This window comes from Pithys albifrons, chromosome 4 (genome assembly GCF_047495875.1).
Source record: "Pithys albifrons albifrons isolate INPA30051 chromosome 4, PitAlb_v1, whole genome shotgun sequence".
Lineage (NCBI taxonomy): Eukaryota > Metazoa > Chordata > Aves > Passeriformes > Thamnophilidae > Pithys > Pithys albifrons.
The window spans coordinates 23,445,552-23,461,602 of record NC_092461.1 but is presented as its reverse complement, the minus strand read 5'-3'; the positions used below and the strand labels follow the sequence as shown (position 1 = coordinate 23,461,602).

Genomic DNA, 16,051 nt, shown 5'->3' with positions numbered 1-16,051 from the left:
GGAGAAAGGGGAGGGAGGACGGGAGCTGGAGAGGGAGAGAGGGGGCAGGGGAGGGAAAGAGGGAGGTGGAGAGGGAGTCCCCCACGGTCGGGTCCGGGTCCGGGGTCTGCATGCCGGTCGTCCTCGGGGTCCGTCCCGTCTGTTCCCTGGGGCTGCCGATCCCTGGTCAGGTAATCGCGGTCTGGTCTGTGCCACAGCCGCGGCGGCAGCCAGGGACACCTGTGGGCGGTGCCAGAGGGAGAGCGCCGGGGGGACGGGACCGCGCAGCCTTGGACAGACCTGCCGGGGGGCGGCAGCGAGCGCCAGCTGGTGCCGCATCGCCCCGGTCGTCGGGGAGGGTCAGCACTTTGGGTTGCTGTTCCTTGGAGCTGAGTTTGGGCACAGCCAGCGCGTGTGTGTGCCCAAGGGATACTCAGCAGGCTGCAGCGTGGGAGTGGTCCCCTTACACCGACGGAACGGCATCAGCTTCACCTGGAGTCAGTCACTCCGGTAAGGTCTGTTCACCTTCCATGGCACAGTGCCTTCGACTGGCTTTTTCTTCTTTGCTTGCTGTCCATTTTACCGCTGTGAAGGTTTATTTATATTTCCTTTTGCTCGCTAAAAGTTGAGAAAGTAATGTATGGAGAGATGGAGAGGTAGGGTGTTAGTGTCCGGTTTTACTTTCTTTTTTTTTTTTTTTTCCATTTGGGGTTCGAGTTTGGTTATTTTATAAAGACCCGCAAACAGACAGGTACTGTCTTCACTTTTGTTAATGTGTGAAAAGGAAAGGAAACCAAAGGGCTTAAGCATTTCCTGCTGTCTTCTGTGCCTGTCGCTGCTTTTGATGTCCTTGGAAATAGTTTTCTGAATGAAGAGGATTAGAACACTTTACAGGAGAACCTGAACGCTGTTTCAAAACTGAAACAAAAGTGTATCCTTGTTGCATATGATCCTCTAGAAATTGCGTGTTCTATATCTCTTGGAATAAGCAAGCCTGGTCTTTTGTCTCCAAGCTGAAATGAAGCACGTTGTTTGTGTTCCAGGTGGGCTCAGTTTGTTAGTTGCTCGAAAAAGGGATGCTAGCACATAACTTTTACCATAAATATTTTCTTTTCCATTATTGCAGGATGGTAATAAGCCATGCCGCTGAAACAACTAGAGAAAAGCCTACTTCCTCCATCGTGGCAGAGTCTCAGTGACTTTTCAAAAGTTCACCATGAAGTGCCACTGTCTAGGTGTCGCAAGAAGTGGGTCAAAGAGACTGATTCAGCTTATGTGAGGCTGGCAAAGCAAGGAGGCCAGCCTGGTGACCATCTGTCTTGTTTCTTTGATCTTTCTTCTAATTTTCTTTGGCTTTGCTTGAGTGTGGTATAAAGTGCTTGTACATGCTACAGAAAGATTCTCTGGAGTTTTGGAATTAACCTGTGAAAAAAATTGAGTGAATGAAAATGTGACGTAAGAGGTCACCTTGTCAGGGCATCCTTGCAGTCTGTGTAGGTAGCCTTTAGCAAAATATGCAGTCTTGCCCTATATTTGGTCTATATAGGTGAGGATGGTCTAGCTACATTTGAGTGAGGTCTCTATGAATTATGTTTGGGCTATTTACGTAATGGTCTGGGAAAAATAATTTCACAAAAACCATCATCAGAAAACTTGGTAGAAGTTTATAAAGTGGTTCTTTTGTGATGACCTTCAGTTTCTTACAGTGCTTACAGTGCTCTACATATTCTGTTCTTGTACCAAGGTGATGTGTAGGTTTGTTATTTTCTTTATTGAAGATGGAAGCTTGAGGAACTTGAGCAGATGCACACTCAGAGCAGAGCAACAAGTCCAGAAATATGAATTAACTGAGCAGTAGAAAGATGTCAAAGCATTTAGAGCAAGACAAACAAGGTACAAGTAAAACACAATGCTGCAAGGTTCTGACTGTATTATCAAGGGAGATAAATCCTCCTTACTGAAGAAAGCAAGCATTTCTTCCTGACAAAATAGCAACCTGAAAACACAGGTGTGCTGGTTTAAAGGCAAACTGGCAGAAGAAATGAACTCAACACAAAAGAGTTTATAAGTCAGAGTTACAATTTAGTATTACAATAAATACAATGGCACAAAGAGAAATTGGTTTTAACCCACAAAACCCAGAAGTATGACCCAGCAGCCTGGGGTACAAACCCCACATGGCTCCCCCAAGTCCAAAGTAAAAGGCAGAGAGAAACCTGTTGGTGCAGATGATGGTCCCAGTCTAGTTGAGAGTGGTGGTCGCAGTCTGGTTGAAAGTGGTGTTCTCCTCCTGCGAGGTTCTGCTCCTCCTCTGGATCCGATGAGTGGTTCCCCAAAGTCTTCAAACCCCCAGATTATCTACCCTCAAGTCCAGGTGGGAGCATCCAGTCCTTCCCTCAGGTGGGGAGTTACACAGTGGGTCATCTGACTCTGAGTCATGGGGTATTTTGGAATCATTGATGGCCCATTAGCAGACATGACATCTCAGGCTGGGTGTGAAGGTGCTAACGGCTCCCTGGAGGGGAGTTATCACAGCTCTTACCTCACAGGCTTCTTTCACACCCAGCTCACACCCTGAGGAGTCAGTTGTGCCCTGGGTGCTGCAAATGGTCCATTGTTCTTGGGAAATGAATAGAGGGGGTAGAATACATAGCTTTGGTGTCCTCCATACAGTGATAAACTGGTCCTACCTGCTGAACTAGGACAACAGGTAATGCTTTTGCAACCAGAGAAGTCAGAAGAGTAGTGACTTTTGTCATTTTCTCTCCAGACCTACTGAAGCACTACACTTCTGTGGTAATGAAGTCCCCTCCAGCAGCATATGCAGCACCTGACTGGTACTTACACCACACCAATCCCCCAGCGATGAATGAGCCATGGTAAGCCTGCTGAAGCTCCACATAACATCTTGGGTTCTCTCTTCACCTATTAACATATCAGAATCCTTCTGTACTAAAGTGCAAGCTGTGTATCCCTTGTGCAAACAGGTGTTAAATCTTTGCCTACAGGAGCCATGTTTCCTCTCTACAAGAATATAGGATTCACAGAGAGTTTAAGGCTGATTATCATCGTGATAAGAGTTATGAGGCAAGAAGAGGGCCTTTTGATTTTGATACGAAAAGTGTTTGGCAGCGGGATGCTGAGGACAAAGAAATTGTGGAGAAAAAGAAGGTAGGATGGAAAGGAACACCGTGACAGTATTTTGTTTGTAGAGCTTGTGAACACAGCTCTGTCGGGGCTTATTGCTTCTTACAGATGGGAAACTAATCCACACAACTGTATTCCAGAAGCAATTTTTATATTGCAGTTAGAGAATGAGAAGAAAGCTATGTTTCTCTTAAATGTTGCAGTTGTAGCATAACAACCAGAAACGCAGCTTCTAATCACATTATATGGTGCATATAAGGAAATGTGTGTGAATCAAACCTAGTAGTTTGTTTCTGTCCCATTATGCTTTACTTCCTCTGAAATTCATTCATGGTGAAGAGACTTTTTGTTAAGTAATCTTGGGCAAGAAAGAAGTAAGGAGATAAGAACAGAAGAGTGTTCTGAAAAAGGAGTTTGGTTTTGTTTAAAATGCAAGAGGGTTCCCAAAGATACCCCACCAGCTTTTTTTGAGTGAAAGACAAAGTAAGCATAGCACAAGCTATGCCTGCAGCAAACTCTTCTGTGCTGATACTGGTGTTTTGTCCTGGAAACCTCTCTGCCATCCTCCTTCTTTCATGTTCCTTGCCCCTGCCCATTTTATATGCTGAAGTCTTATGTTTTTAAAATATCCTTCATGGATTCAAATCTGGGTTGCCACATTTACCATAAGTGTTTGAGGTATACGTGGAAAGGCATTTGATGTACACTAGTACCTCCCTTCTTGAACAGAAGGGCAGATGTTGGATATTTTAGGAAGAAAAGTCCTTTGCCTTTGCTGAGATGAATAACTAGTGCAAATTCAGAATGATGGCTTGTGTAAATGGGAACATCTTATTACTGTGTAGACCTGAAAATATTTACTTAATCTGTGCCAACAGGAAAACAAACAATGTATGTTTAAACCATAATTTGGCTGATGCTTGTTGGTGGACCTTTTTTTAAAATCATAGATTTAAGGCACTGAAAATCAAAACTCGACCTGTAAAAGGATTGACCTGGGACAGAGAGGAACTGCTGTCCGTCACTCCCTTACTTAATGATCTTCAGTGTTTTACTGTTTTATCCAACTTAAATTTGATAACAGTAAGAGCAATTCAAATCCATGTGGTGACTTCTAAAGTTAGACTGAGGTTCATTTCAGTTTTAATACTTAAAAGTACTTAGCATATAGCAATTAAAAAATATTTAAGAGCTGTTGGCTATAACAAACAGCAAAGACTAGATTACCATTAAAAGTGCACAATATAAAAGCAGGAAATAAATCAGTGAGCTTCTCACCATTCCTAGGAACGCATCCATATTGTCTAACATTTGATGATGGCCAATTCAAATTATTACTCATCGATTTAGTGTGCTGCTTAACTTTTTCAAAGTGTCCATCAATTAAACTACATTTGTTTTACCCCTTATAGGCATCTCCTTGGTTGAGACCCAGTTTCATTCAGTCATGCGATTGAAAGTTCCCATGTGTTTTATTTATGACTAAATACAAAGTGAATATGTTATATATTCAGCTCAGATTCTGAATCTGCTGAGGCCCTGGTATATAATTTACACTATTCTTCTGGGAGCTGAAGTTGAATTTTGTCTGAAGGTCTAAATTTTTTTGTTTAAGATTAGGTGCATGAGAATGCAAATTCTGTGTCACCAGGTTTAGCTTTACCTTCATCCCACTATCTCTGTCTTTCACAGTATCTTTGTTGTACCCTGAAAGGCATATCATGTATCTTGAAACATCACATTGTGCTTCTTGTACAGCTATTTCTTGTATGTCCTCTTTTGGGAAGGTTTCTATCCCATCGTCTAAGAGTACCCTCTCAAGGAGTCCCCTAAGTGAGACAGTGGAACAGCCCTACCAAACAGTCTCCATTTTAGTTTTTTCACTATACATCTTGTAAAAGATATATCCCAAAGCCCCACAGGCAAATTTCTGAGGAATATTCAATTTATTTATTTGACTACATGATGATATGGGAACAGCAAACTAACTCAAGTACTGAAACTGATGTATTGAAAGTATTTTTCAGTCCAGTCTGACTAAGCAATTTTTCAAAAGAGAGATGCATGATGCAATCATGGAGCTAAATTCCAAAGAATGCCCTTAGGAACAAGTGCAAAACCATTTTAATCTCTAAAGGTACCTCTTCAGCTGGAGGAAGAAAACATTGTTCCCAAGTGAGCCACTGCTCTGGAGGTTTAAGTCTTTATGCTGCTTCTTTCTTAAAGACTAAAATCTCCAGTGTTCCTCATGGTTGTTGCTTATGTAGAGGAGGACAGGAGATCAGGGGGACCATTACATGGTTTCTCCATGCCTTGGGACGTACCCTGTAGTTCCTCTCAATCACCTTAATCACGGTGGGAATTTTCATTCTGGGAATTTTGCAAAGCAGCAAAGACATGGTAGTGCATGAAGGATTTAACCTTTGTGCTCTTGACAAAGTGATGGGCTTCTGCATGGTCATCTCTCATGGTTTAGAGAGACCCAAGTGCAAGGTCCTGCACCTGAGTTGGGGCAAGCCTGCTATCAGTACAGGCTGGGGGATGAACAGGTCGAGAGCAGCCCTGCTGGGAAGGACTTGGGAGTGTTGGTGTTTGAGAGGCTGGACATGACCCAGCAATGTGCGTCTGCAGCACAGAACGCCAATTATATCCTGGGCTGCATCAAAAGTGGCATGACCTGCAGGGTGAGGGAGGGTATTCTGCCCTTCTACTCTGCTCTCATGAGACTCCATCTGCAGTGCTGCATTCAGCTCTGGAAGGACAGGAAGGACATTGACCTGTTGGAGTGAGTCCAGAGGAGGGCCACCAAGATAATTAGATGAATGGGGCACCTCTCCTGTGAGAAAAGCCTGAGAGAATTGGTTTGTTCAGCCTAGAGAGGAGGTCAGGGAGACCTGATTGCATCCTTTCAGTACCTGAAGAGGGCCTACAAGAAAGATGGAGTGGGATTTTTACAGAAGCATGCAGCGACGGGACAAAGGGGAATGGCTTCAGACAAAGAAAATAGGTTTACATTAGATTTTAGAAAGAAATTCTTTACTGTGAGGGTGGTGAGGCCCTAGGACAGGTTGCCTGGAGAAGATGTGTATGCCCCATCCTTGGAAGCATTCACAGTCAGGCTGGATGGAGCTCTGAGCAGCCTGGTCTAGTGAAAAGAGTCCCTGGCTATGGCAGAGGGCGGTTGGAATTAGATGTGGTTCTATGGTCCTTTTGGCTGTGCATCATGTGGCCCAGCCAAGCTGGATAGAAAATGCTGTGACCTTAAGAAGGATTGCTTTGCCCTCCAAAACCAAATTCTGATCTGTTCCTTTGCTACTGTTGTCATTAGTTAGTTCACATCAACATTAGGGAATGTTTTGATACCTGCAGTTTATGCCAGCCTGTCTCATTTAATGACAGGAAAGGTAACATATGAAACAATTACACAAGACTTGCTTGCAGCCTTCAATTCTTTGCTTTTCCTTTCCCCCTTTTTTTTCTTGATGTTGGTTTTGGCAGTTTGACCCTTTGTCTGTCTCCAGTCAAAATATCACGAAGTTTCCCCTCTTCCCTTGCCCTTTAATTAACTCTTTAATTACTAGGCTTCCTTTCCTGGTGCTTCTCTTCACTGCCAAAAGGAAAGTCTCATCTCTTCCCATCTGCTATTTGTCTGTCTTGACTACCAAATCAAGTTGTGTTTTTTGTGATGCCCTGTGTGCCATCCTGCCTTCAGTATGTGACAAATATCACCTGAAGCTGGTTTTGGTTGTTTTGTTGAAACTGTAGTTTATTGTGTCCTGGATCTGAAACTTCCATTACATGTCTGGTCTGAAATGGTCCAGTGTAATTACAGACTATCATTTCTGCATAGTAGAATAGCAGTTTTGAAATCTAAAGCACAAATAGGCAGCTTCAGCAGAGAACAGTGTTAGCTGACTTGAAAAGCAGTTGTAAGAAGCTAATGTGTTTTTTAACCCTACATTGGACAACACTCCCCTGCCTTTTCTTCTCACATAGCTGCCTCTGATGTCATTGCGTGCTCTTTCTAGTATCATCTCTTCTTCTTTGCCAAATCTCCCAGTTTTTCATGTCTTTAAGCTTCAACATAACATCAGTGGGGCTGAAATCTAATAGTCCATCCACTTACTCTTTGTCAGATTCCGAAATCTTTTGTCTGGTGAAACTCTAACTCCACTGAATTCTGTAGGGGTATCAGTACTGACTATATACATGTGTTTGCATTGATGTCCTTGTTGAAAATCAGTAGAACTGTCTGTCATAGGCTTCACTTTCTTCCAGATACTAAGGAAACTTACACTCTCTGAACATTCAGATCTGCTTTGGTTTTGTTTTTTTTTTTTATTTTTTAGAGGCTTCTTAATTAGTTAATTGATTAGATGTATTCAAATGACATAACACTTTTCTTTGCTCTTTCCATTGTCAGTGTGTACAGGCTCCTTGAGAAGTCCATGGTGTGTTTACATTTTGGTATCTTCTCCTTATAGATGTTTTCATGGATGTTTTTCAGTGTCTGCAATCCAAGTGCAACTGCTGCTGATGCATCTAGTTTTTGCACTTCATAACTTTTTGCTCTGTTAACTGTACTGCACTAGGTATGTCCATGTAAGTGAAAAGTATTTTTATCCTTAATGTAATTTTAAATTTACAGAGCAATACATTTCACTTTTAGTTACCCTGTCCTTACTTTTTTCTAAATAATCTGCAGGCAGTATCTCTTATCCCATGGGATGCTCTCCTGTGTTGCATGGTCAAATAATATGTAGGTTCTAATTAAAAGAATATATTAGTATAACACAGAAACTTTGTGAAGAAGCTTTGAAAACTTTGTGCTATCTTCAGGACTTCTCCCTCCCCCCCTTTTCTTTGTGCAATGAAGGCAGCTGTAAGTGAGGATATCTAGGAGTTGTTGAGAATATTTAATTTCATGCTTTTATTTGAGAGGGAAGTAAGTTGGCCCTATAGAAGCTGTTGATTTTGATCTAAGTTAAACAGCTTTGATGTGTGTTGCTGATGTTTCTCCACTTCTTTTCGATTTTCCCACTTTCAGTTCTAGAGTGTGTGATGTCATTTCACCGGATATTTAGGTGTCATATTTCTCTCTTTCAGTCAAAACTGAGTTTCTTTACATGTCATTGGCAAGTGAAAGATGATAAAAGTAAAATATACTTCTCTGTTGCAGGCTTTCCCCAATATTTGTGCATTTGTTTGAATTTCAAACCTCTAATTAATGTACCACATAGTTTTCTTATTATATGAGATGTTTTATGCTTTTTATTTAAAAAAATAAAAGGTAGTAATTAACCTGAAAGTTAGTTTCTGGTCCCCCTGACTTTAGTAAGACTGAGCTGGTTTTGTATACTGCATACAGAGAAATGGACAAGATGAGAGGTTGCAATGGGTAAGTTTGAATTGTGTGTAGAAGTGTACTGTGAGGGAAAGGCTTGTGTAGAGCACATTATAGAGAGAACAGACAGCTAATCTCATGTAGAATAACTAAGGGACTGCTTTATCTTTTGCTATTCCTCTACAGTCTATTACTATTACTAACGAAAATAATATAGATAAGGTATTGAAATTTGAGGACATTTAAGGCCTTTAATATCGCCCTTACTTTCCAAGGCTATACTATCATATAATCTTATTGATTATTTTTTCATAACTCCTTTTGTTAAGATTTCTCTAACAGAGGTGAAGCTCCCAGCTATAAAACCTAAATATCCAAGCAAAATGCCGAATATTTCTACAAACAAGGAGTTTAGTGGGGAAAAGAAGCTTTCCTTCCCACCTATGTAAGTAGTACACTTCTGAAATTCATTAAACACCTAAGCCTGCAACTACTCATGTATGCAAGTCATATTATTCCTTGTGAAATAGCAGAGATTAGAGAATATGTGTATAAACTTGGTGGATCCTTACTGCTACTAAACTTTTTATCATGTGTGGTGCTAAAAGAGTTTTAAAAACACCTAAAATAACAGTAATTTAAGTCATATAGAAAAGTAATATAACTTTGCATTAGGAAAACTAAGCATACAGTTTCATGGCTCCATGTAGCATATTTTTATGGTATTCTAAATAGTCTGGGGTTTTTTCTCAATACCAGTGAAGAGATGAAAACTATAATGCACATTGTTTGTTCTGTAAGTGTAGGTTACAGAGACAAATAGGACTGATGTATTAAAGAAAGACATAAACTGTAGTCTGTGTAAGGTCAGACACTGCAAAATCACTATAATGAATATGTGGAAGATGCTTTAAGCAAATTACTCCATGATGTATGACATGATGTAATCAAATCATCAGCTGTGTGCAGAGCTGAATTGTTTCTGCATCCTTTGTCTTAGAAATTTATTACTCAGTCATCAGTAATCTCAGTATGTTTTGGAACTATGGTAATGATGCAAAATAAGTGATTAAACTGTCAAATGAATTTAAGAGCAAATCTGTGGTAACATTCTACCTTTGCGCAGCACAGAATGAGTATTTTTAGCCTTTTTTTTACCTACACATTCTTAGTGGGATTTGCCTTTTTTGCAATTTTTGTCTCTAAGACCAGTATTATATATGTAAAATTCCAATAAAATGGATGGCTCTTCTTATGTAAATTTATGCAGCCCTAAATCTGGCATTGTTGTGTGCTTTTTTTTGTTTAGTTGATTGGTTTTGGTTTTTTTTCCCTAGATGATTACATGTAGAATGTATGTTTTGTTACTTAGAAATAAATTATAAGACTGTAAACGGTTATATTTTTGAAATAATGTTATAATTAGAAATGAATGATGTTTTAAGGCCTTTTGTGTGCAAAATAACTTTTTTCCACCTAATCATCACTTTTGTTTACTTATGCTTTTGTTTTCTTTAAATATATTTTGTATTTACAGTGCTCAGAGAAAAAGTGAAGCTGGGACCAACTGGTTTCAGCAGTGTACTGCATGGGAAAAAGAGATTCAAGAAACATCAGAAAACAGTGAGCAGACAGAAGGTAACATTATTGAAAGCTGTTTCTTTTAAAATGAGTTGTGCTGTCAAGGTAACAGAAGAGGGCAGCCTGGATAATTTGCGTGGCTCTCTGAATGTAGTGAGACGTACTGAATTACTGTGCTTATTTTACAATACCCTATGAACAGCAAAAGAAGAGAGCGTTTGTTTGTAGTGAATAAAGACTGGTGCTTTCAGGGACTTTTTTCATCTCTACAATTGCAGTGTGCTCTCTTCTGATCCAGGGGCTTCTGTGCTCTGATACAGGGGATTCTATGGGATGTGTTTCTGTAAAAAAACTGCAGAGACACAGTCATTTTGCCTAAATTGAAGCAGACTGTAAAATATTTGTTGCCTATTTTTTATGAATATTCTTTTGCTCCTAATATTTTTCTAAAAACTTTGGTCACAAGTGTCATTAATAATCGTGTTTAAGAAATAGATCACTGTTCATAAAAGTCTATCTAAATAAATATAGCCACATTGTTGAAGACAGTGCAATTGCAACAGTTTAAGAAAACAAAGTTATCCAATGCTTACCTGTGATTTCAAACCTTACTTTGTCATGCACAGTGCTAACAGCTATGACAGACATCACTTAAAGACACTTACATAGAAAGGTTAAAGGCAGGAAAATTGCCCTTACTTCTGTAAAAGAGCCTTTGCTTATGCTTTTTACACTGATTTGGTAGCCATGGTGGCTATATCAGTTTTCTATAGCAATCTTTTGAAATGGTGTTGAACATACACATTGCATGCACCAGAATTGTTTCATTAGTACCAGGGAATCCTTTTATAAACGCTAGTAACTGTCATTATTCCCTTGACCTTGATATATTAATGTGTGAAAGTCTTGTGGGCCAAGTATTTTTATTTCTCTGACACAATCTCTTTCTGAATTCACCTTTGTGTCTTTTATTAATGAATCTATAGTATTTGTTTGTTTGTTTGTTTTTGTGTACAGAACCTTTTCCTCCAGGTGAGTATTGGAAGGAAACAGGCAAACAGAGAACTAGAAGTTGTGTAATTTTGTTCAGAACAAAAACTGCTATAAAACTAAGGGATTAAGCCAGATCTTGGTCTGGACCTGAAGGAGGGTGCATAACCCAAAAAGCCACTCTTTAAAGTCAACTTTTGTATCCAAACTCTGATCATGCAGAGGATGCTGCTTTGGGAGGCACAGTGACCCAACAATTCAACCGTGGAGTCTAAAAGTGGTCTTCCTCAGTTTGAAAGAAAACCTTGAATATTATTCTTTTTTTTTTTCAGAATCTGTTTAGCTTTCTTGTGCACCGACCTTTTTTCTTTCCCATTACTGTGAGTAAAATGAAAGAATGTCGATCTTAAAATCTCAAACACACTAATTTGGTGATAGTTAATTTCTTTAATGTGTGTGCCTCTAATGAGACATTTGAGATACAAAAAAGCTGAAGATTTTTCAGGATAATCATGACATTGGTTTGGTTATACCACTTATGCACAGATGAAGAAAATTATGGGTACACTGTAAAGTCAGTGTGCTGCACAGATTGATCTATAGATACATCTTATTTTTGAGTTGCTTTTCTTTTTCACATTTTTAGATGACATTACACCTGCTCTCCAGAGCTATTCCAACTGAGATTGTTTGGGTATCTCAGTGTAAAAGAAAATTTTGTTTTAAATGCTTTTAACAATATGGTTTCATCCAGATTCGGTTTTGACCTTGTCCTTTTCATTCTTTTGGGTGATTGCTGAAGGTAGTGCATATATTTTTTCCCACTTGTGTACTTTTGTTTGTTCATCCAAAGCAATTGGCAGCATGTACACTTAGCAGCTCCCTTTTGAGACAGAGCTTTTTCTGTTCTCACTTGTGCAGAGTATGTGCTAGACACATCAGGCAGGAGACACAACCCATTCCATGTGTAAATCTATAACCCCTTCATGTTGGGTTATAGATTTGCATCATACTGCAAATTTCATAGGCAGTTTGTCTATCTTGTTAATTCAAAGTACTGGAATTTCCATGCATTTTCATGTGAGGGAGAAACTAAAAATTTTAGTTGACCTTTCTACTCTTATGGTTGCAATTATTCTGTGAATGTTAAACTTTTTCTCTGTTGCAGATTCTGAGCCCTCACGGTCTGAATCACCACCTGCAAGGAATGAGTTAAAGCCACCATTTCAGGGATGTGATAAATAATCTAAAAGACTGTTGGGAAAAGTAAACCCTTGTATGGCTTATGTAGTACACTATTTACATCTTTGTTAGATTACTTTTGTAGTTGCCTGATTGAGAAGTTCATTTGATTTATGAGGTGGATGAACTTTATTTGTGCTTGATTACAGCAAATTTTAAAGAAGAGATGAGAGCTGTCAATGCTTATTCCTAGACTTTTTCTTAATATAATAAACAAAGCAAAACTGAATTTTTCTCCCACACAAGACTTGTGCTGCTTTGCTATTGTCCAGTAACATTACCATATTGCTGCTGACTTGACTAGACACAGGGGCGCTATCAGTGTGTCCAAATCAGCAAGTTTCTTTAGTATACTTGTGATTTATGCCACAAAAAAAAGGTGAAGAGGAACTGTGTGGTATGGGATGAAATGTAAATAGAAAGAATTGAACTGGGTACTTGCAGTTAAAAAAAAAAAATCAAACCTTCACTGGAAAGGCCGCTTCATAGTCCCAAAAGTATATTTATTTAGGCCAGATATTCAGCTTTCTAAGACAACTGGATTGCCATGTCTGCTGAAGAAGAACTAGTTGATCAGTCATAGTGTTCAAACATATAATTAAAGTAAGACCTGGTGGCATTTCCTCGTATAGTCTTGTTATATAGAAACTGAGTAATTGGTTAACAATGGCATGGATTCAGCTATATATGATCTGCACTTTTAGCTATTAAATAAAAAAAAATTATCCTGAAGACTTGACTGCATAAAAAATATTAAATACTAGATCTTTATGTTTATTCACACCAGAAAAAGTTCATACTTCAAAGTAGCATTGTGTAGAAGATGTACTTTAATATTTTGAAAAAGTTAAGATACACTGATATTTTAACAATTGCTCTTTTACTACTTGGATTAGGGTATATCTCTGAAATCTTATTAATAATTAAATATTTATTATAATAGTCCATTAGAAAGGATGCAATTAATTAACATTTTTTACTAATCCTATGAAAAGTGAAGTTGTTAATAAGTAAAACGATAATTTTTAGAATTTCCTCTTTAGAGTACATTCAGTACATTTTACACCTTTGAATCCAAGAGCTGAAGCTTCTAAAGTCTATTAATAAATATAAATTTCTTTGAGCAGAATGTTTGGAACATTTGGCATAATATTGGTTTTCTTTAGAACTTAGATATGAAAATTGATTGGAAATAGGTAAACTTGTTGCTGATCTGAAGCCTCAAAATTTTCAGCAAACACTGGTGGAAGTTTTGTGTTGATCGTTGTTAGATCCAGCACTAGAGTCGATCTTTGCTGTTTATTCTGACAAACAATTCAACTAAGTTGCATTTACAAAAATAAAAGGCCAAAACTTATGCAAATACCTAAATGTATGGTTATTGGCTACTCAGCAAATTTTTTTTGAAATAAAAAAGCTTACATCAAGCTGTTAACTGTGGTGATGTGTGGGATTACTTACCTTGTATCTGTTTTCACTTAAAATTTGTATTGTGGGTTATCTCCAGATACATTGAAACCATTAATTTTGGTGAGAAGGTAGAGCTTTTGGGGAAATTGACTTTTCCAGGCTGTAATATCAGGGCATGTCAGAACCGGAGCTCATAGCATTAAAACGAGACTGGTTGTGGTGAGCTGACCTTGGCTGGATGCCATGTGCCCACCACTCTCTCTATCACTCCCCTTTCTCAGCTGCACAGGAGAGAGAAAATAAAATGGAAAACAACCTGTAGGGTGAGACAGGGCATTTTACAAAAGTAAAGGTAAAAGTTTGTGCACACAAGCAAAAGGGAAAAAAAAGTAATTTTATTCTCTGCTTCCCATCAGCAAGCAATATCTGGCCACTTCCCAGAAAGCAGAGCTTCAGCATGCATAGTGATTGTTCCATAAGGCAACTATTGTAAATAAAGAATGCCCCCCTTCCTCCTCCTTTTCTTAGCTTTTATATCTTAGCTGATATCATCTGGTCAGTTTGGGTCAGCTGACCTGATCGTTTCCCCTCCTGAGATCTTGCCTTTGTGATTCTTGTACGTTTGCTAATGAACCATTAATATATACTCAGCTTTCCTTAGTCAAGCCAAGGTGATTTCAATCTGCCCTGTTGGTCAGCTGAGTCTGGGTGGATCACAGTTTTAATACCATGAGTTAGAATATTAACAGCCTGAGATTTCTCTTCATAAGAGCAGGGGGACAATCCTGAAATACATGTTTGTGCATTTAGAATAACGGAGAGCTGCAGCAGAAGCACAACTTTCCTGTTCCCCATGGGACACAACATCAAAGCAGTATAGCAAATTAAAAACCTCCAGCTGAATGCAAGGATGGAAGTCAGTTCACCTTATCACGGTAACCACATTGTTCTATTTACTTCTGAGTCAATGCAGTCATGCAGCTGGCAGTTTTCAAAGTCATCAGCAGTTCCATGTAGAAGCAGTGGAAGGTTCTAGTTTTCCATGTTTGTTTTTCAGAGAAATGCCGAAGTCAAAAGCTGGGTGCTTATTACAAAATTAGCCTTTTTGTTTTAAATGCTGAAATGTTTGTTTCATTGTGTTGTGCTCCATCTCTGCCCTGAATGTCTTTAAGTAGTGAACGAGATAATTTTTTTTGAATACTGATTGCTTTGCAAGTCCAAAGATTAAAAAAATGTGCAGTTATTATACTTGGATGCAATTTATAAAATATGAGTATGTGCATGTTTTAAAAAGAGAATTCCAGATAAAGACTAAACAATAACTTGGCAGTTTAGTGACTGAAGAGTAATTTTCCTTTTGTATACAGCCATTTCACTGGAGGGAAGTCTAAGGGTATGTACACATTAACTTTATGTAGCAATACAAACAAAAACTCAATTGACTCGTACTTCTGAAGCATCTAAAATTCCATTGACTTCAGCATATCTATTTCTTAAATACTTGTATCTGCACTGAATATGCAGACTTAGTTGTAAAAGATGTAGGATGAAGCCCAATTTCTTGCTGTAAACAAATAGCTTAATGTTCTGCTTTTGCTGTTCTTTGCAGATAATTCTTCAGAATGTTGTTACATATTTTACTGTAGTCTAGGGAAAACAAGGCTAGAAATAGAAATATATAAGTTCAGTCTTAGAACATTTTTTCCTTCTATTAATAGTTTTAATGGCACAAAACATCCAGAATGACTGAAGAATCAAATGCAGTTGATAAAACAGCTGCGCTGAATTATTTGACCAATTGCCTATAAAAATGGTATATGGTAGGTAGAAAGGAGAATATGTTTACTAACGGAAGAACAGACAGCCTTAGTTTCCAAAGGTGAAAATTTTCATCATGCAATATAAAAATCTTGACAATTGCATATTGTTGTTATAACACCAGCATGTAGCTGTGTATTTTTCACCTTTCTAAAACAACATTAGCATATTCTGTTTTTACTTAAGAAATATCTTTCCCACTAAAATATAAATAGAATGAAACCCCAAACACTGCAAAATCCAGGAGACTACGAGGACATTTAAAGTTTTCTAGAGATGACTGAGAGTGAAGGTTACTACCAATTTTTAGACTTATAGAAAGGCATAACTTATTGAGCATTTTAGACAAGATAACTATAGTAACCTGACTATTTACAAAAGAAGCCTTTTACATTGGTTATTCTATTAATATACAGCTGAATGGAAAATGTCTTGAAAGCTAAAGCAGATTTTTCAGTGGACCCTGAGATCAAGGGGTAAGTAATATTCTTGTTTAAAGGAAAGGTTTCTACCACAGAATTAAAACACTCTTCGAAGGTG

The 16,051-nt window shown here is 38.5% G+C and overlaps 1 protein-coding gene across 2 annotated transcripts; it reads left to right on the top strand.

The window, feature by feature from the left end:
* The first annotated feature begins 101 nt into the window (after positions 1-101).
* C4H7orf57 (chromosome 4 C7orf57 homolog) lies at positions 102-13,626 on the top strand. 2 transcript variants are annotated; one of them, XM_071553653.1, is made up of 7 exons: positions 102-489; positions 1,106-1,285; positions 2,750-2,858; positions 2,988-3,150; positions 8,800-8,915; positions 10,008-10,108; positions 12,210-13,626. In XM_071553653.1, the coding sequence occupies exons 2-7, from the start codon at positions 1,120-1,122 to the stop codon at positions 12,284-12,286; spliced, it is 732 nt and encodes a 243-aa protein (XP_071409754.1). In that variant the 5' UTR covers positions 102-489; positions 1,106-1,119; the 3' UTR covers positions 12,287-13,626. The 2 variants fall into 2 exon arrangements, with proteins under 2 accessions (XP_071409754.1, XP_071409756.1); XM_071553655.1 differs by lacking the exons at positions 102-489; positions 1,106-1,285 and adding an exon at positions 1,561-1,872.
* The last annotated feature ends 2,425 nt before the right edge of the window (positions 13,627-16,051 follow it).